Source organism: Macaca fascicularis, chromosome 1 (assembly GCF_037993035.2).
Source record: "Macaca fascicularis isolate 582-1 chromosome 1, T2T-MFA8v1.1".
Taxonomy (NCBI): Eukaryota; Metazoa; Chordata; class Mammalia; order Primates; family Cercopithecidae; genus Macaca; species Macaca fascicularis.
Genome location: NC_088375.1, coordinates 208,077,981 through 208,097,690, shown reverse-complemented (window position 1 = coordinate 208,097,690; position 19,710 = coordinate 208,077,981). Strand labels below are relative to the sequence as shown.

The following is a 19,710-nucleotide window of genomic DNA, read 5'->3' as shown; positions in this document are numbered from 1 at the left end:
CCCATGATTGACTGGCTGATGCCCTGAGGGCACAGCATGCTAGGAGCTTGTGGTTGACACTCCTAGACAGCCTGGCATGGCACCATCTGGGTTTGGGAAGGGGAGACCCTCCCCATCCAGAGGATCTGATTAGAGCGAGCCAGAGCACACCCATCAGTGCTCGGGGCAAGGGAAGGAGCTGGAGGACTGAGGGAGCCTCTCCCAAGTGGAGGCCCTACCTGGACTCAGGCTTAGGGGGGACTCTAGCAGTTCCCCAGTCTCAGCCACCTTTACTGCAGGGGCCTCCAGTCCAGATTCAGCCAGCCTGTTCTCTAGCTGCTCCCTGGGAAGAGATGGGGTAGACAGAGCTAGGTTCAAGTACCCCTGAGCACCAGAGTCTGAGTCTAGGCCCAGAGCTATTTGGATTCCAGGTAGAAAACATAAAAATATTTACTCCTTAACAAGAGTCCTAGACCTGCTAAGGCAACATGCAGGTTCAGGTCACACATGTAGACAGCAGCTCTCAATATGCAGCTGGTCAGGCTGGGGCTGGGGTTGGGAGGAGGGGCAGTCCTCCAGCCATAGCCCAGGCTTCAAACCCCACCCCCCACAAACGCTCCCTTCCACAGTACAAGCCAGACTCCAACTAGGGGAGGCAGCTGCAGCCCCCACAGCTACAGAAGGTCCTTATTTCCCCAGAAAAAGCATGTCACTAAGGTTCAGTGTAGACAGTTTTTATTATAAGGCAGGTGTTAAGAGTGCAAAATAGCAACAAATCCAGGGGAATGCCAAGGGGGTGGGAGTATGGCTCCCCTCCCCCATGTGAGAGCCCTGTAACCAAGCCAGTGGGGTGGGAACATTGACCTGACTGTGGCAAATTCAGGCTTAGCACCCTCCAAAGAACAAGCTCCCAGGCAGGAGGGCTCCTTGCAACAAGGGGGAAAGGAGTGGCACCCTGGAAGGGGCCTGGGCTGTGACCCACCCTGGGCTGCTTGGCTCCTGTATACTGCCCACCTCAACCCCTCACGAGGAAGGCTTCACAGCTTGGGGTATGTATTTCAGAGAACTGGGCTAAACCCAGCCCTCCCCAAACCCATGTATCTGCCTCAGGCCTCAGTTTCCCTCCTCCCAATGATTACCCAAGTTGGACCATCAGGCCCTGTAGTGGCCCAGCCTGACCAAAGTGACAAGTCCCCGTAACAAACATCAGTCAGTGTGTGGGCTGCAGGCCCTCCAAAGCTGCTGGGATCACCACAGGCTGGCCCTAGTCAAAAAGACTCTCTTAGGCCATGGCAATCAATCCAAGGTGCTGTGCATTAAGGCTACCACCCCAAATTTGTTTCGTCCCCTGAAGGCAATTGACTTCCAAGACAAATGGCTCCTGCACCCCACTGTTATGTAGGTCCAAAAGTGTGATGCAATAACCAAAGGGTCCTCCTGCTGAGAGCCACAGGGGCCTCCTGCTCGGGGAAGTCCGGTCTGTTCAACTGAAGGCCCAACCCTGCAGTGCTGGGCCACCTGGCACGGGCTGCGTCTCTGGTCATGTCCTCCACACACTCTTGGAGGCCCCACCCCACCCGGTGAGGCCCAGTCCCTTCCCTTCTGGCCAGGGTCTGAGTCAGTTACAAGGCAGCCAGGTGGGATAGGCACGAGCCAGGAGAGGCTGCACAGGGGTCACGTAGTAATTGACAGTGGCTGGCACAACCCCGTCGGTGCCTGGAGGGCGCCAGGCCAGGGCGGCAGTGGCAGCCGGGCCCTGCTCAGCCAGTGCCTGCAGCGCCAGTGCGGCAATGAGGTCCAGCGTCTGGCGGCGCTCGTGGTTCATGAGGCACACGGTGCTCTCGTTGACCACCCGATGCAGTGTCACCAGGCAGGCGTAACGGCGGGCTGCGTCACCCCCACCAAAGTGGGCCTCCAGGTAGCGCTCTAGGGTGCGCCGCTGCTCCACCAGATCTGGAAAGTCGATGAAGAAGCGGGAGCACATGTAGCGCTGCAGGGCGCGCACATCGGTGCTGGGCCGGGGCCGGAAGCCCCGCACCAGGAGATGGCAGTACTTGAGGAGGCCACCACCTCGGATCTCCTCGGGACTGCGCGTGGCGATGACACGGTGCCGCAGGTGCTCCAGGGCCTCGGCGAAGTCCCCATACAGGCTTTCACCTGTGACTGTTGGGTGGAAGGCCTCAGACATGGGAGTGGACGAGCACTGGCCAAAGAGCAACAGGGAGTCCAGGATGATCTGGAAGGAGTCTATGCTGAATTCAAACTGGCGTCTCACTGAGTCCACAAACTTGAGCTCCACGTTCTTGCCGCTCTTGTTGGACAGTGAGATGAGACTCCAGCGGTCCGAGTCTGTGCACACTTTCACCAGCTTCTGCACGTATGCCTCCTTGAGTGTCAGTGGTGTGATCTTGGCCCGGTTCACACCAGCCGGCAGGAAGTCTAGCAGGCAGGCCAGCACCACTGCCTTGGTCAGCTGGAAGGATGCCTCACTGCACAGGTCCACCCGGAACACCAGGTCCAGATCCTTGTAGCCCAGGCCACTCTCAGGGTGCAGCACATGGCTGGCAGCGGAACCATGCAGCCGCACACTGTGCACGTGTAGGCCCTGCTCCTCCAGGCTGCTGCGGACCACCTTCGAGGGGAGAGCAGGAAGGAGGTGTCAGGAGCAGGCCCCAGGGGTCCACCAAGGACTTTCATGTACTTATCCCAGTAACGTCAACCACTGTTGGCCCTAAGTCAACCACTGTTGGCCCCTAACCAGCTGTTATGCTTTTGGAAAATCATCTAACTTTTTATTTTATTTTTTTGGAACGTGGGAAGTCATTTAACTCTCTAAGCCTAATCTGAGAATGGACCATCTGGAGGAATGACCAGGAAGAATAGCAATAATAGCACACATCTGTATAGAATTTACTAAACAGCAGGTCACTTAATCCTCACAATAACCCTGTGAGGTGGATACTATCATTCCCACTTTACACAGCAAAAATGGAAGTACAGAGGGGTCAAGTAACTAGCTCAAAGGCAAACAGCTGGTGAATGCAGAGCTGGGAATAAAACTCAGAATCCAAAGTCTTTTTTTTTTTTTTTTTTTTTTTTTTTTGAGACGAGTCTCACTTTGCCGCCAAGGCTGGAGTGCAGTGGCATGATCTCGGCTCACTGCAACCTCCATCCCCCGAGTTCAAGTGATTCTTCTGACAGGTGCCTGCCACTGTGCCTGGCTAATTTTTGTATTTTTAGTAGAGATGGGGTTTCACCATCTTGGCCAGGCTGGTCTTGAACTCCTGACCTTGTGATCCACCCGCCTCTGCCTCCCAAAGTGCTGGGATTATAGGCGTGAGCCACTGCACTCGGCGGTCCAAGTCTTAACCATGCTATTCTACCTCTCAAACTGCTAGTAAAACAGTTCTGTGCCAGGCACTGCGCTAACTGCTCAAACATGTTGGGAATATGGTTAGCATTTCACATTCATGGCCACATTAACCCTCCCAATAATCCTACATTTGAGTATTATTTTGATTGATAGATGGAGGACGTCAGGCACAGAAAGGTTAAGAAACAAGTCAAGGTCATAGAGCGGTCAGGCTGAGACCAGAACCCAGGTTAGTTGGATTCTCAAGTTCATGTATGTCCTTTTGACTACAATGCACTCATCCTAATTCATCCTTACAAGGACCCAGTGAGGCAAATGTTATATACTTTTTTTGCTCTCAGATGAGGAAACTAAGGCTTACAGTGGTGAGACAGCTAAGGCTCAGTGAAAACTCTCAGCCCTCAGACAGCCCCCAGGCCTGATGGCACAGGACAGATAAACCTATAAGTGGTCCCTCCCCTGAGGTACCAGGTAGGGAGAAGAGTGAAGCTGGGGGTTGGGGACATTCAGTTTTCTCAGTAACCCAAAGTTGCCCTGAAAGTGACCAGGCAGCATTCCTGTCCTGAGTGATTCTGCAACCCTGCCTTGCTGCCAAGTCAGCACCCAGCTCCAGACCAGGCTGTTCTCCTTGCCTCCCAGGGAATTACTACAAAGAATGCACCTAAGTGCTGAGAAGGCAAGCTATGGTGGGGCAATCCGAGGCGGGCGGCGCCCTCCAGGAAGACTTCCGGGAGGAGCACCTTTACCAGGGGAAGATATTGTCATGGCAATGGGGGAGGTAAACAACTGACCATAAGGAACACGGAGAATGGGGCATAAGCAGCTGGCCATCAGGAACACAGAGGGTGGCGGAAGGAGGCTAGGCACCTAATGAGTGCCAAGCAATGGACCTTGTTGCCAGAACCTATGGGGACAGGTCTTTCGTTCGTTCTTTTTTTTTTTTTTTTTGGGACGGAGTCTCTCTCTGTCATCCAGGCTGGAGTGCAGTGGTCAGCTCACTGCAACCTCTGCCTCCCAGGTTCAAGTGATTCTTCTCCCTCAGCCTCCTGAGTAGCTGGGATTACAGGTGCCCATCACCATGCTCAGATAATGTTTGTATTTTTAGTAGAGACAGGGTTTCACCATGTTGGCCAGGCTGGTCTTGAACTCCTGACCTCAGGTGATCTACCTGCCTCAGCCTCTCAAAGTACTGGGATTACAGGCATGAGCTACTGTGCCAGGCCAAGTCTTTTTTTTTTGTTTTTAATATGGAATTTTTTCTTCTGCCTTTCCAAACCCTTCTCTACCTTCCTTTCCTCCATCCTTTATTTATTTATTTTTTTTTTTGAGAGAGTCCTGATTTTGTAGTCCAGGCTGGAATGCAGTGAATGCAGTGGCACGATCTCAGCTCACTGCAACCTCTGCCTCCCGGGCTCAAGCAATCCTCCCACCTCAGCCTCCCAAGTAGGTGGGACTACAGGTGTGTGCCACCATGCCCAGCAATTTTTTATTGTTTGCAGTGATGGGATTCTGCCAGATTGCCCAGGCTGGTCTTGAACTCCTGGACTCAAGCTATTCTTCTGCTTCAGCCTCCCAAAGTGCTGGGATTACAGGCATGAGACACTGTGCCCGGCCTGGGACAGGTCTCCTGGGAAACTGAAGCTCACAGGAGTGATGTCACCTGCACAAGATCACGTGGAGATGCCTTCAAACCCAGGTATGGCTGACTCCAAAGCCCATCCTGTTTCTACCACATTACAGTCCCAGGGTTCAGAAGGAACAGGGACTAGTTCGAATCCATCTTCCCTTTCTGAATTTCAAAGCAAAGGCAACCCTCAAGGTACTGAAGCCCAGAGCCAGAGTAGTTGGAGAACAGGAAGATGGGGGTTGAGAGATGCCTTGGACAGACAAGGTCAGTCGCTGCAGTCCAGCCTGTGGGACTTCTAACCCACACCCTGGCAGCTGGCAGCTGTGCCTGCATGGGCCAAAGACCTTGGTGGAAGGACCCAACCAAACCTGCAGAGAAGACCAGCCCCTTCCTCAGATCCCATTAGGGCTGAGTGAGCCTTACTCAGTGCCAGCTCCTGCTCCCAGGCCGGTGCCCACCCCAGGGCTTGGCATCCGGCCTAGTGAGTAGGTAGCAGTACTCGTTAAATCCCCTGCGTCAGGGCCATGGGGCCAGCTGTGTCAGCCAGCCAGTCGCTGTTGTCTCCTTCCCAGGTGTGACTACAGCCAGCTTGGCAGGCGGTCACCAGATACCACCACACCCAAGTACTGCAGGGCAGCTTGGTGCCTCCTGAATCAGACTTTCCAGCCATGGAGGGGCAGTGGCTGCACCCTCCTTTCTCCCATGCCAAGGCCCTCCCCACAACCACTCTGCTCCAGGCTGCTGCTGAGACCTGCAGGGAGACTGACAGACGCTGTCAGCCAGCAGGCTTACAAAACTCACATGCTGTGCCGCCTGATGCAGGCCCTCTGGCTGCAGCTGGAGAGATCAGATTGTCTAGTTCAATCCTCTGGGCCCAGAGAAGGCAAAGGACTTGTCCAAGGTTATACAACCAATAAAAGGCCTCCCTGCCTGTAGCTCTGGGAAGCCTCCTTACGGTAGGGTGGGTCCCTTTAGCACAGGTACAAGCAAGAACAGCATCTCTACACTTGGATTGCCACTACAGGCAAAGCCTTGTAGGGGTGGAGAGGGAGAAAGCTTCCAATTTTTGAGCCATAGGACAACTCAGTAGCAGTGAAAAGCCCCAAGGCAACAACCACCACCACCCTCCCCCTCTCCCCTGCCCCCAATCCTGCACACATCCCAATAGCTTTAGAAGCTGCCAGCTGTGGATTCCTTCCAAGAAACTTTCTTTCCTGTGGAGGCAGCTGTACAGGTCAGGTGAAGGCACCTGTCCCCTTCAGAGTCTGGAACCAGAGAGGGTGTTGGAGAGCAGCAGCCTAATCCATCCATCCCAGTTGAACAGATGGGGACACTGAGCCCAGCAAAGAGAATCAACAACAAACAGTCCAGGGCTTGAATCCTGAAGTCCAACTTCCCAGCCCAGCTCTGAAGTCTCTGCCGCCCTTCCTCAGTGTCGCCGACAGCTCCCTGTTCTGTGCTATCTCTGACTCGGGTTTAGAAGGATATGGCACCACCATTGCATTGTAAAGTTAGCTTCTATTGACCTGGAGTCTCCTCCATCTGGCTAGGAGCACCTGAAGGGATGGAGGCTGAGTCCCAGTCATATCTATGCCCTTGGTTTCCTAAACAGGGCTTGGCACAGAGCAGACACCAAAAGAGGCTATCTGAGCCATACTGACAGGGCAAGGACTTCCCCTCCTTCCAGGGTACTCCTTGTTCTTGCAGAGGGGGGCTGCCATACTGAGCTCCACCTTCCCCTCCCTGCCATGCCTGGGGCCACAGTCCTGGAGGTGCAGCAGCTGGGGCCCCAGGAATTACTTGACGGTCCTGGGGAGAAAAGCCTCAACTGGTTTCCTAATCACCCAGGTGACAGCGAGCAGCCGAGGCATTCCTCGGCGAACTCCACTGGGCCGCCTGTGAGTCAGCCCAGGAGAATCTGCCCCCACCCCCTCCAGTTCCTAGTTCCTTGGGAGGGTGGGGGAGGTAATCCCCCAGGAGGCACCCCTCCCCCTCTGTGGGAAGCCCAGGTAGTAGGAGGCAGGGGAAAGGCCCGCTTCATCCAAAGGAAGCCATCAGCTGGCAGGAACGCACAGGAGTCCTTGCTGGGCTTCTTGGTTTGTTTTATCAGAGGACCCTCCCTAACACCTAGAAGTTGACCTTGGGAGCCGGGGAAGGGGTGGGAAAACATTGAACCTACTGTAATCTGCTCCTGGGAAGACCCAAGATTCTCCAGGTTTGATTTTCACCTCATGAAGCAATCTTGGGTGGCAAACTGACCCAGCTATAAAATGGGTACAATAATTACCACACTCTGGTATTTCAGAACATGACAGCGTCTGGGCTGTACAGATGAAAAAGCAGTCTTGGGGTCGTTGAGGTTCAGATAAAGGGAAGAGTTGGAGGAGGGAGGGGCTGTCAGAATTCTTTTCTCCCTTTCCTCAGGAGAGAGGGGATGTGGGGCCTGAGGCCTGGGTTGGCCTTCATTTCCAGTCTTGGGAAGGAGAAGAAACACCTAAATTGGTCACTTAATGTTGCCCTTGGGGGTGGGGTATCAGATCTGATCTTTGGCTTAATAAATCTTGGGCCACAACCCCAGCTGAGAGAGAGGGAGTCCCTGACTAGTTTTCGTGGCTTTTCCACCGGGTGGAGGGGGAAGGGGCGGTTTCTCCAGCAGAGGGCTGTAGGAGCACAAGGGCAGAGTCTGCTCCTAGAACCTCGAGAGAGAAAAGGAGGGTGAGGTCCAGGGATGCCCAGATAGGGAAGGAAAAGCTATTTTGGACTCAAGCATGCACACTTACCCACCCAGGGCTGCCTGGCGTCTTTTGTCCTTGCAGGCAGGGGCAAATTCTTCCCCCAATGCCCTCGACATCCTCCTCCCCTCTCTCAGCCAGGCCCTGGGTGAGTGATCCGTGGGGAATCAGGGTTCTCTAGGAGTCGAGATGGAAAAGCCAGGTGGGGAAGGATTAGTAGATGCAGGGGGATGTGTGATCTACCATTCAAAATGCTGTGCAATTGTTACAGCCCTGTCTCCGTTCCTCAGTTTCCCTAGCTGTCTAGAAAGTCAAACAGACTACAAATGCCTTCCAGCCACGAGCGCCTCAGAAGGGATTCCCCCACATACCCCGTCGGGCGTCCTCTCACCTGCACGATCTGCCGGGGCTGCACACTCAGCGTGGGGAAGTTGCCGCGCCCATGAATGGGAATCGGCTCGCTCAGGAGAGCGTCCAGTCGCTTCACCTGTGGCCAGCTCAGCCCGCTCAGGTGCCGTCCGGGGGAGGCCGACAAGGCCTCTGGGTCGGGGCCGCCGCCTGCCGGGGCTGCCGTGGCCACCGCCGTGGCCGCAGCCGTTCCCACCTGAGCAGCCGCCCGGTCCCGGCGCTCAGCTCCGCTCTCCGACGGCATCATCCGCCCGGCTCCCGAGCCCCGACGGCAAAAACCGTGGGGGTGGTTAAGGGGAGGAGGACAGGGAGAGCCGCTGGGCAGGGGCCAAGGCGGGGGGGGGGGGCACGGAGGCAGGGACGGGGCAGCAGCGACGGCGAGACAAAGCCAGGACACACCTCGGACGGCGACGACTTACCGACCCTAGCGCCTGCAGCCCGAGGCCCAGCGGACTCTTATAGGCCGCGGGCGACATGCCCATTGGCCCGGGCCGCTGCCACACAGCGAGAGCCGCCCCGCCTCTCGACGCTCCGGACAGTGGTCTGCAGAGCTTTGCACGTGAGTCACTGTTCTCTAGGGAGATTCCGATTGGCTAGAGGGCACGCCCCTTCCCCGCCCTCCCTCTCAGGCTGAATTCCCTCCTTTGGTCCTTGAAGAACTTCTGTTCACTGTGATTGGCCCGGGCCTGGACTTAAAGGGACAGCGCCCACCCCGCCCCCGCAGGGTCAGGAGGAAGGGAAGTGACCTGCGGAGTTTGTAGCAGAGTCAGACAACTGAGAAATTCCAGGTTCTGTTTTTTGTTTTTTAGCGCTGAGAGAAATTGAGAAGTCACTTAGTCTTGTCCTCCTGGTCACCTACTATTTTCAGAAGCCCAAAGAGATTGCGCCACGTGATCGACTCTGCACAGCACTGCTCATGCTCTGGCACTTTTCCAGAGCTTAGGAAAGGTATAATAATAAACTCTGTGCATACCAAGGTAAAAGCTTTTTTTTTTTTTTTTTTTTTTTTTTGGAGACGGAGTCTCGCTGTGTCACCGAGGCTGGAGTGTAGTGGCGCGATCTCGGCTTACTGCAACCTCCGCCTCCCGGGTTCAAGCAATTCTCCTGCCTCAGCCTCCCGATTAGCTGGGATTACAGGCATGCGCCACCAAACCCGGCTAACTTTTTTGTATTTCTAGTAGACACGGGGGTTTCACCATATTGGCCAGGCTGGTCTCGAACTCCTGACCTTGTGCTCCACCCACCTCGACCTCCCAAAGTGCTGGGATTACAGGCGTGAGCCACCGCGCCCGGTCCTAAGGCTTTCTAAGGTACTCTGTTGATTGGCCTTGCAAACCACAGCATGATGAGCATTGATGTACAGCATAGCCAATTTAGGGAAGGAGAGATCTGCTCAGAGAGTGTTTGTGATTACCTCACTGTCACACAGCAAACTAGTCAGGCCTTGGTCCTGAACCAGGGCTATAGAATCTGTGGTGCATGTTTTTTCCACTGTACCTACCCAAACCCAGCACCTTTCTGGGGCTAGAGAATGAATAATGTGTTTACATGTTTTTCTGCAGGTCTAGACAAAATATAATTTTAAAAACTATATGTTTACATATTTTGATCTCACACTTTATAGGACCTAGGGGATGAGGCTTATGATTGTTGTTACTTTTATTTTTTATTTTTATTTATTTATTTTCTTGAGACAGTCTCGCTGTCGTCCAGGCTGGAGTGCAGTGACAATAACCTCAGCTCACTGCAAGCTCCGCCTCCCAGGTTCACAGCATTTTCCTACCTCAGCCTCCTGAGTAGCTGGGACTACATGCGCCTGCCACCATGCCTGGCTAATTTTTTGTATTTTTAGTAGAGACGGGGTTTCACCATGTTAGCCAGGATGGTCTCGATCTCCTGACCTCGTGATCTGCCCGCCTCGGCCTCCCAAAGTCCTGGATTACAGGCGTGAGCCACCGCACCCAGCCTATTTATTTGTTGAGACAGGGTCTCACTCTGTTGCCTGGACTGGAGTTGACTGGCATGATCATGGCTCACCGCAGCCTCAACCACCCTAGCTCAAGCAATCCTCCCAATCCCAGCCTCCGGAGTAGCTGGGACTACAGGCACACCCCACAGCACCCGGCTAATTTTTCTATTTTTTTGTAGAGATAAGGGTCTGGCCATGTTGCCCAGGCTGCTCTTGAACTTCTGGGCTCAAGTGATCTGCTCGCCTCAGACTCCCAAAGTGCAGGGATTACAGGTGTCAACTACTGTGCCTGGTCTGTTGTTACTTTTGTTTTTTTATTTTTCCCCAACCTCACCTGTTACTTTTAAATTTTTTTTTTTTCTGATTTTAAACATTTGTGCTGTAGCAAAAATTCAGAAATTGAGTCTATCTGATTCATTGCTGCAATTTTTTTTTCTTAAATATTGTTCTCCCGGCCAGGCACGGTGGCTCACGCCTGTAATCCCAGCACTTTGGGAGGCCGAGGCGGGTGGATCACCTGAGGTCAGGAGTTCAAGACCCGTCTGGCTAACATGGTGAAACCCCGTTTCTACTAAAAATACAAAAAATTAGCTGGGCGTGGTGGTGGGCACCTGTAGCACCTGTATTCCCAGCTACTCGGGAGGCTGAGGCAGGAGAATCACTTGAACCTGGGAGGCGGAGGTTTCAGTGAGCCGAGATCCATGTCATTGTACTCCAACCTGGGCAACAAGAATGATACTCTGTCTCAAAAAAAAATTTTTTTCTAACAATACATTAAATTAAATTTCTTTCTCGTAATAGTCTCCCATTCGCCTGTCAGGCAGATTGGGGAGGAGTAATACACAAAATTTACAGGAGAAATCATGACCTAGAAACAGTAAACTACATCCCAATGCCATCAGGTTGACTCTGACAGACCTGGGACTAAACCCCAAGAGCCGGACTCTCACAACATTGCAGCTACTTCCTCTTTCTGGTGGCCAGCCCAGGCAAGAGGCTGCCCCTCTCGCTTCACTCCATCTTGTCTGTGATCAGGGGCTTTCTCTGGCCCTCAGGGAGGGGACCCACTACTTGTGCTACTGCTTGACTATGTGACCTTGGGGAAGTCCCTTTCTCATCCTCAAGGCAAGTGCTTGCTTTGTTTTACTTTTTCTTGAAAGATAAGAAATGGAGGGGCCCGGTGGTTCACGCCTGTAAGACCAGGGAGACCTCATCTCTATATAAAACATAGGGAGACCTCAGTCAGGAGATTGAGACCATCCTGGCTAACACAGTGAAACCCCGTCTCTACTAAAAATGCAAAAAAATTAGCCGGGTGTGGTGGCGGACACCTGTAGTCCTAGCTACTCGGGAGGCTGAGGCAGGAGAATGGTGTGAACCCGGGAGGCGGAGCTTGCAGTGAGCCGAGATGGTGGCACTGCACTCCAGCCTGGGTGATAGAGCAAGACTGTCTCAAAAACAACAACAACAACAACAACAACAACAACAACGGGAGACCTCATTTCTATATAAAATTGTAAAAAGGCCGGGTACAGTGGTTCATGCCTGTAATCCCAGCACTTTGGGAGGCCAAGGTGGGCGGATCATGAGGTCAGGAGTTCAAGACCAGCCTGACCAACATGGTGAAACCCCGTCTCTACTAAAAATACAAAAAATTAGCCGAGTGTGGTCACACGTGCCTGTAATCCCAGCTACTCAGGAGGCTGAGGCAGGAGAATTGCTTGAACCCAGGAGACGGAAGTTGTAGTAAGCTGAGATTGCACCACTGCACTCCAGCCTGGGTGACAGAGTGAGACTCTGTCTCAAATAAATTTTAAAAATAAATAAATAAATAAATAAAAAGAAATAGCAGCCGGAAGTGGTGGCTCATGCCTGTAATCCCAGCGCTTTGGGAGACTGAGGTGGGAAAGTCATCTGAGACCAGGAGTTTGAGACCAGTCTTCTTAGTGAGTCCTCATCTCTACAAAAATTAAAAGAAAGTAGCCTGGCATGGTGGCACGTGCCTGTGGTCCCACCTAGTCGGGAGGCTGAAGTGGGAGAATCACTTGAGGTGGGGAGGTCAAGGCTGCAGTGAACCATGTTTACACCACTGCACTCCAGCCAGAGTGACAAAGAGGGACCCTGTCTCAGAAAAGAAAAGAAATAGATAGAAATCTCCTTTGGCTGAGTCCAGAGTCTCCAAACCCTTGAACTTGAGACAGAGAGCCTCAGGTCTCTCTGAGGCTACTGATGAAAGAGCTTGAAGCTCAGCCACAGCACTGTCTCTTACCCCCACCTCCATACCCCAGCAGAGGAAGGAGGGGTGGGGGAAAGGAAACTAACATTTACTGAACACCTACTATGCACTAGATTATTTTACATACATAATAAGCTGTAATTCCTAAAGCTACACCACAAGATGTGGGATCATTATCCCCAATTTACAGATGAAGACACTGAGGTTTAGAGAGGTTAAGTGATATGCCCAAGGTTATACGGTCACTAATTGGCAGTTTGGGACTCAAATCCAGGTCTCCTGACCCCAGAGCCCTTTCGTTCAACCGCTCCTTTAAGAAGACTCAGCACAGATCAGTCATGCTTGGCACAGTCGTGGCACCACCCACAAGATCTATACATTCATTCATTCATCAGCCAACATACATTCTGAGCACCTACCTGTGTACCAGGTGCTGCGCTAGGCCCTGAGAAATAATAGGCAAGGTCCCTGCCCTTCTAGAACTTTTTTTTTTTTTTTTTGAGACAGAGTCTCACTCTGTTGCCAGGCTGGAGTGCAGTGGCACAATTTTGGCTCAGTGCAACCTCCGCCTCCCAGGTTCAAGTGATTCTCCTGCCTCAGCCTCCCAAGTACCTGGGATTACAGGCCCACCCCTGACTAATTTTTATATTTTTAGTAAAGGGTTTCACCATGTTGGCCAGGCTGGTTTTGAACTCCTGATCTCAAGAGATCTGCCCACCTTGGCCTCCCAAAGTGCTGGGATTACAGGCATGAGCCACCGTGCCCAGCCCTTCTAGAACTTTCGCTCTTTCTCCCTTTTTTTGTTTTAGAGATTGGGTTTCACCATGTTGCCCCAGCTAGTCTAATTCCTGACCTCAAATGATCTGCCTGCCACAGTCTCCCGAAGTGCTAGGATTACAGGTGTGAGTCACCGCTCCCAGCCCTAGAACTTTCTAATGTTGAAAGACAACAGTCAAGTAAACAAATAAAGAATACATTTCTGATAGTGCTAAAAAGAAAATAAAACAGGGTGATGGGGGAGAGAGCAACCGTGCATGTGTGAGTGTGAGATAGAGATACGGCAAGCGCGAGAACGAGAGATATCATGAGATGGTGTGGTTATGGAAGTCCTCCATAGTGAGGTGACATTTCCATTGGATCTGTTGGATCCACTTCTGCCCCATCTCCCTGTGTCTGGACAGCCAGGGCAACAGAGAAGGTACCAGGACACATATTCCTAGAACCCTGAAGGCCAGAACTAGGAGGGCCTTTGTCAATCTTTTTTTTTTTTTTTTTTGAGACAGAGTCTTGCTCTGTCACCCAGGCTGGAGTGCAGTGGCACAGTCTCGGTTCACTGCAACCTCTACTTCCTGGGTTCAAGCAATTCTCCTGCCTCAGCCTCCTGAGTAGCTGGGATTACAGGTGCCCGCCACCATGCCTGACTACTTTTTTTTTTTTTGTATTTTTAGTAGAGTAGAGGTTTCACCATGTTGGCCAGGTTGGTCTTGAACTTCTGAGCTCAGGCAATCCGCCCACCTCGGCCTCCCAAAGTGCTGGGATTACAGGCATGAGCCACCGCGCCCGGGCCTGTTAATCTTCTCACTTTTTTTTTTTTTTTTTTTGAGACGGAGTCTCACTCTGTCGCCCAGGCTGGAGTGCAGTGGCGCGATCTCGGCTCACTGCAAGCTCCGCCTCCCGGGTTCACGCCATTCTCCTGCCTCAGCCTCCCGAGTAGCTGGGACTACCGGCGCCCACAACCGCGCCCGGCTAATTTTTTGTATTTTTAGTAGAGACGGGGTTTCACCGTGGTCTCGATCTCCTGACCTTGTGATCCGCCCGCCTCAGCCTCCCAAAGTGCTGGGATTACAGGCGTGAGCCACCGCACCCGGCCAATCTTCTCACTTTATAGATGTAGAAACAGTACAGAAATCAGGAGGGATTTACCCCAGGGAGAGTAGCTATGCTGGAAACCAGGCGGGGGGCAGGGCCTTGCAGTGACTGACTGGTGCTATGCCCATCCTAAACACTTGAATCAAGTTTTCTTTTCTTTTTTTTTTTTTTGAGACTGAGTCTCACTCTGTTGCCCAGGCTGGAGTGCAGTGGCATGATCTTGGCTCACTGCAACTCCATCTCCCGGGTTCAAGCGATTCTCCTGCCTCAGCCTTCTGAGTAGCTGGAACTACAGGCACATGCCACCATGCCCAGCTAATTTTTGTATACTTTTTTAGTAGAGACGGGGTTTCACCATATTGGCCAGGCTGCTCTCGAACTGCTGACCTCGTGATCCACCCGCCTTGGCCTCCCAAAGTGCTGGGATTACACGTGTGAGCCACCGTGCCTGGCCGAATCAAGTTTTCTAAGGAAGGAAACTCTGAGATCTTTTTCCTCTCTCTTCCCTCCCTCTTTCCTTCCATCTGAGCTCGAAAGAACAATTAGCAAATTCATGCTTTGTGAATCACCTTTCTGTTGACACTTTCATTCCCAAAGCTGATTGTTTCAATGTTTGCCCAACATTGAACAAGACCTGATCATCACTGTGATGGGGCTGGAGATAATGGGGGATGTAGGAAGCTGAGAGAGAAGGGGTATATCCAGTAGGATTTTTCATTTTCACTAAGACCAGCTTTTAATTGTTCCAGTGAATGGAGGGGAACGTTGACTGGAGTACCCTCTGAAGAGTCCAGTTGGCTTTCAAATATTATATATGAGCCTTCCCTCTTCCTCCTACATAATTTTTCCATCTTAATTATTATTCCACCTGATTTTATTATTTTATTCCTATTATTTATTTTTCCGAGTTGGAGTCTCACTCTGTCATCAGGCCAGAGTGCAGTGGTGTGATCTCGGCTCACTGCAACCTCTGCCTCCTGGGTTCAAGCAATTCTCCCACCTCAGCCTCCTGAGTAGCTGGGGTTACAAGTGCCCGCCACCATGCCCAGCTAATTTTTGTATTTTTAGTAGAGACAGGGTTTTGCGATGTTGGTCAGACTGGTCTCAAACTCCTGACCTCAGGTGATCCACCCACCTAGGTCTCCCAAAGTGCTAGATTACAGGCGTGAGCCACCGCACCTAGCCTATTCTTATTTTTTTAGAGACATGGTCTTGCTTCTCCTGTCACCCAGACTGGAGTGCAGTGTCGTGATCATAGCTCAACCGCAGCCTCAAACATCTGGGCTCAAGTGATCCTTCCACTTCAGCCTTCTGAGTAGCTAGGACTATGCCAAGCTAACTTTAAATTTTTTTGCAGAGATGGAGTCTTACTATTTTACTCGGGGTGGTGTCTCCTTACCTCAAGTGATCCTCCTGTCTTTGCCTCTTAAAGCACTTCAATAATAGGCATGAGACCCCGCACCTGAACTCCGACTGATCCTTTTTTTTTTTTTTTTTGAGACAGAGTCTTGCTCTGTCGTCCAGGCTGGAGTGCAGTGGCATGATCTCGGCTCACTGCAACCTCTGCTTCCTGGGTTCAAGTGATTCTCCTGCCTTAGCCTGCCAAGTAGCTGGGACTACAGGCGTGTACCACCATGCCTGGCTACTTTTTGTATTTTTAGTAGACACAAGGTTTCATCATGTTGGCCAGGCTGGTCTCGAACTCCTGACTTCAAGTGATCTGCCCTCCTCAGCCTCCCAAAGTACTAGTATTACAGGCGTGAGTCACCTCACCTGGCCAACTGATTCTTTTTGAGATGGGGTCTTGCTCTGTTGCCCAGGCTAAAATGCAGTAACTTGATCCTGGCTCGCTGCAGCCTTCACCTTCCAGGCTCAAGTGATCCTCCCACCTTGGTCTTCACAGTAGCTGGGACCACAGGCATGCACTACCATGCTGGGCTAATTGTTTTATTTGTAGAGATTGAGTCTCACCATGTTGGTCAGGCTGATCTCGAACTCCTGGGTTCAAACAGTTCTCCCGCCTAGGCCTCCCAAGGTGCTAGGATTAGAGGCTTGATCCACCATGCCAGGCCTCAATAGATTTTAAAAGGAAACTTACTCTGTATGATAATTGAGTCTTAGTGATATAATCACTCTTCCTATCTGGACCTCAGTTTCCTATTCTGTAAAATGGGAGTGAAATAGGAGTCAGGCTCTTCCATGCATATCTTCTATGTTTGAGATGGTGGGAAGGGAGAAAGGGTCCTGGGGAGAATCTTGTTTCATACATTGGCCCCTTCTCAGCTTCGGGACCCCAGACAAAAGTATTCTAGGAAGTGCTGTGTAGCTATATCATCAGCCCAGGTTACTGAGTGCCCTCTGTGCCTGGAACTGCACTAGGTGTTTCCACACAGTCTTTCATTTAATTTTTTTTTTCTTTTTCTTTTTTGAATTGGAGTCTTACACTGTCGCCTGGGCTGGAATGCAATGGTGCAATCTCGGCTCACTACAACCTCTGCCTCCTGGGTTCAAATGATTCTCCTGCCTTAGCCTGCTGAGTAGCTGGGATTACAGGTGCGTGCCACCATGCCCGGCTAATATTTTGTATTTTTAGTAGAGACAGAGTTTCACTATGTTGGCCAGGCTGGTCTGGAATTCCTGACCTCATGATCCACCCGGCTCAACCTCCCACTGTGCCCGGCCTTCTGTTTTTTTTTTTTTTTTTTGAGCCAGAGTCTTGCTCTGTCTCCCATGCTGCAGTGCAATGGCACAACCTTGACTCACTGCAACCTCTGCCTCCCGGGTTCAAGCGATTCTCCCACCTCAGCCTCCCAAGTAGCTGGGATTACAGGCATGCAGTACCATGCCCAGCTAATTTTTGTATTTTTGGGTAGAGACGGGGTTTCACCATGTTGCCCAGTCTGGTCTCGAACTCCTGACCTCAAGTGATCCGCCCACGTCAGCCTCCCAAAAAGCTGGGATTACAGGCGTGAGTCACCGCACCTGGCCTCATTTAATTTTCAGAACATGATCTTATGAAAAGGTGCAAACTCTTACTTTGCAGAAGTGGAAACTGAAGCTCAGAGAGGCTCATTTGTTCAGGGCTCCACAGTTGGAAAGAGGGACTTTATAGCCAGCTCTGACTGAATCCCAGGCCTGTTCTCTATCCAGGGCTCTGCCTCTGAAGATGACACAGTGAGTTCAGCTACATACGCTGAAGTAAAGAGGATCACCTATCCCCTCCTTCTATGGTTTTTTGTCCTCCACCCTACCTCAGGTCCTACCAAGGTAATGGACCTTGTCATTAACAATAATTGTACCCCTACCCCAGCTAATTTGAATACCAAGTATCCTATCCTCCTAACACCACCTCCTATCTTTCCAGCTCACTCCTTGTACAGCTGGGAGTCCAGTAGTTCTTTGACCTGCCAGAATCTCCAGTCCACTGATACTGTTTTTGGTCACTGTTCCTTGCCTCCCTCATGTCTTGACTTTCCTCCTTTACCAGCTAGACTCCATGGAACATTGCTATAATTACATCCTAGCAACCCCTTATAATTACTTCCCTCAACCCCCTTGCCCGCTCTCATTAAACTACATCCACCTGGCAAGGCCACACCCTGGTTAATTCCACACAGGTGACGGAGGCTAGTGAGAGACACAGCCCTGCCGACTGGTCTCCTTCGAATGTCATGCCCACTATCCTCCAGGGGCCCTTAGCACTTGCTGGCGGGCAATCCCACCACATGACCCAGGCTTTTCACTCTCCTGCAGTCCTGCAGGACAAGGACATAACTTCTCTCTCCTCTGTCCCCGACAGCTCCTCCCCCATTGTCCTCTCATCCGGTGTTTCTGCTTTCTACTTCACTAAGAAAACAGGCAATCGGAGTAAGAGGAATAGTGTGGGGTGGTCAGAGGAGAATAAAAATTCCAGACAGCAGTTTCACATGACTATAGGCGAGGGTCTGATAAGACTCTGAAGAACAGGATGTGGACCAAGCTGGCCGAGACTGACTGGACCCAACATGGTGCTGGATTTGACATAGGTTTTTCCTCGGACCTCATTATGATAGATGCAGAAGGAAGATAAGGGGAAGGGTCCCTGGAGAATCTCCCACCAGCCTGCCCACTGGGAGGATGGGGTGGAGACTCAGGAAGTTCACACCATTTGCGAGGGAGAGGAGTGTGGCCTCTCCCGTTCCTGGGTGGGGACCTGGGATTCAATCTGTGAGGTGGGGGCCTGTAAGCAGGAACTCCTCTTGCTATGCTGAGCTTTTTTTTCCTTTTCGCCCAATAAATTCTGTTCCCCCTCACCCTTCAAAGTGTCTGCGTGCCTAACTCTTCCTGGTCCTGTGAGAAGAACCCGTTTTTTCCTACAACAATTACATGCCCATTAACATACCAAAAATCACACACCCACCAGCACCACAGCAGTTCTGAGAACACCCATAATTGGTGTAAAAATGAGTGGCGCCACAGTTCCGAGAAATCTCCACCTTTCTCCAGGAGTTTTCATGAATATTCCACCACTTGGTGAAAGAAACCCATAAAATGGCCTGGCATAGTGGCTCATGCCTGTAATCTTAGCACTTTGGGAGGCCGAGGCAGGTGGATCACCTGAGGTCAGGAGTTCGAGACCAGCCTGGCCAACATGGTGAAACCCCGTCTCTACGGAAAATACAAAAATCAGCTGGGTGTGGTGGTGCATGCCTGTAATCCCAGCCACTCGGGAGGCTGAGGAAGGAGAATTGTTTGGACCTGGAAGGTAGAGGTTGCAGTGAGCCAATATTGCACCACTGCAGCCCAGCTTGTGCGGTGGGAGCGAGACTCCATCTCAAAAAAAAAAAAAGAAACCCATAAAGGTAAACCCAAACCCTCTTGTGTGACTCTCTCTTGAGTCTGCCCACACTCCCGTTCAGTGTGTACTTTTTGCTTTGCAATAAATCTTGGTATTTTCACTACTTTCTGACTCATTCGGGAATTGCTTCTCGCAATGGCATCAAGAACCTGGACACTGGCTGGGTTGAGGTTCTGCTGGCTTTGGGGGACCTTCCCCAGCCCACCAGTATCAAGAAGACAATTTCCTTGGATTCAACACCTCTATCCGTTCACCTGGGTCTGTGCCTTATCGTTTTCAGCCTCCACTCCTGCCCCTGAGAATGACCCCTGCTTGCTCCTCTCCAAGGCTACACCTCCATTTGTATACCACATCTCATCCTTCTCACAAGCTCAAGGCCTTTGCTCCAGCAAGTGTCCCTCTGTCCCTGACTAGATCATTCCAATCACCATTAAAATATGATCCCTTGGGCCAGGAGTAGTAGCTCACACCTATATTCCTAGCACTTTGGGAGGCCTAGGCAGGAAGGATCACTTGAGGCCAGGAGTTCAAGACCAGCCTAGGCAACACAGCAAGACCCTGTCTCCAAAATAAAATAATGAAAAACAATTAGCCGCGCGTGATGGCTCACACTTGTAGTTCTAGTTACTCGGGAGGCTGAGGCAGAAGGATTACTTGAGCATGAGAGTTCAAGGCTGCCA

General features: G+C 51.6%; 1 protein-coding gene across 2 annotated transcripts; it reads right to left on the bottom strand.

Annotated features, from left to right (window-relative positions):
- Positions 1–697: 697 nt before the first annotated feature.
- TENT5B (terminal nucleotidyltransferase 5B) lies at positions 698–8,552 on the bottom strand. Of its 2 annotated transcripts, XM_045377040.2 has the most exons (3): positions 8,103–8,552; positions 7,760–7,888; positions 698–2,611 (listed from the first exon to the last, which is right to left on the bottom strand). In XM_045377040.2, exons 1-3 carry the CDS (start codon positions 8,364–8,366, stop codon positions 1,598–1,600), a joined length of 1,407 nt encoding a protein of 468 aa, XP_045232975.1. In that variant the 5' UTR covers positions 8,367–8,552; the 3' UTR covers positions 698–1,597. The 2 variants fall into 2 exon arrangements, with proteins under 2 accessions (XP_045232975.1, XP_005544358.2); XM_005544301.4 differs by lacking the exon at positions 7,760–7,888.
- Positions 8,553–19,710: the final 11,158 nt, after the last annotated feature.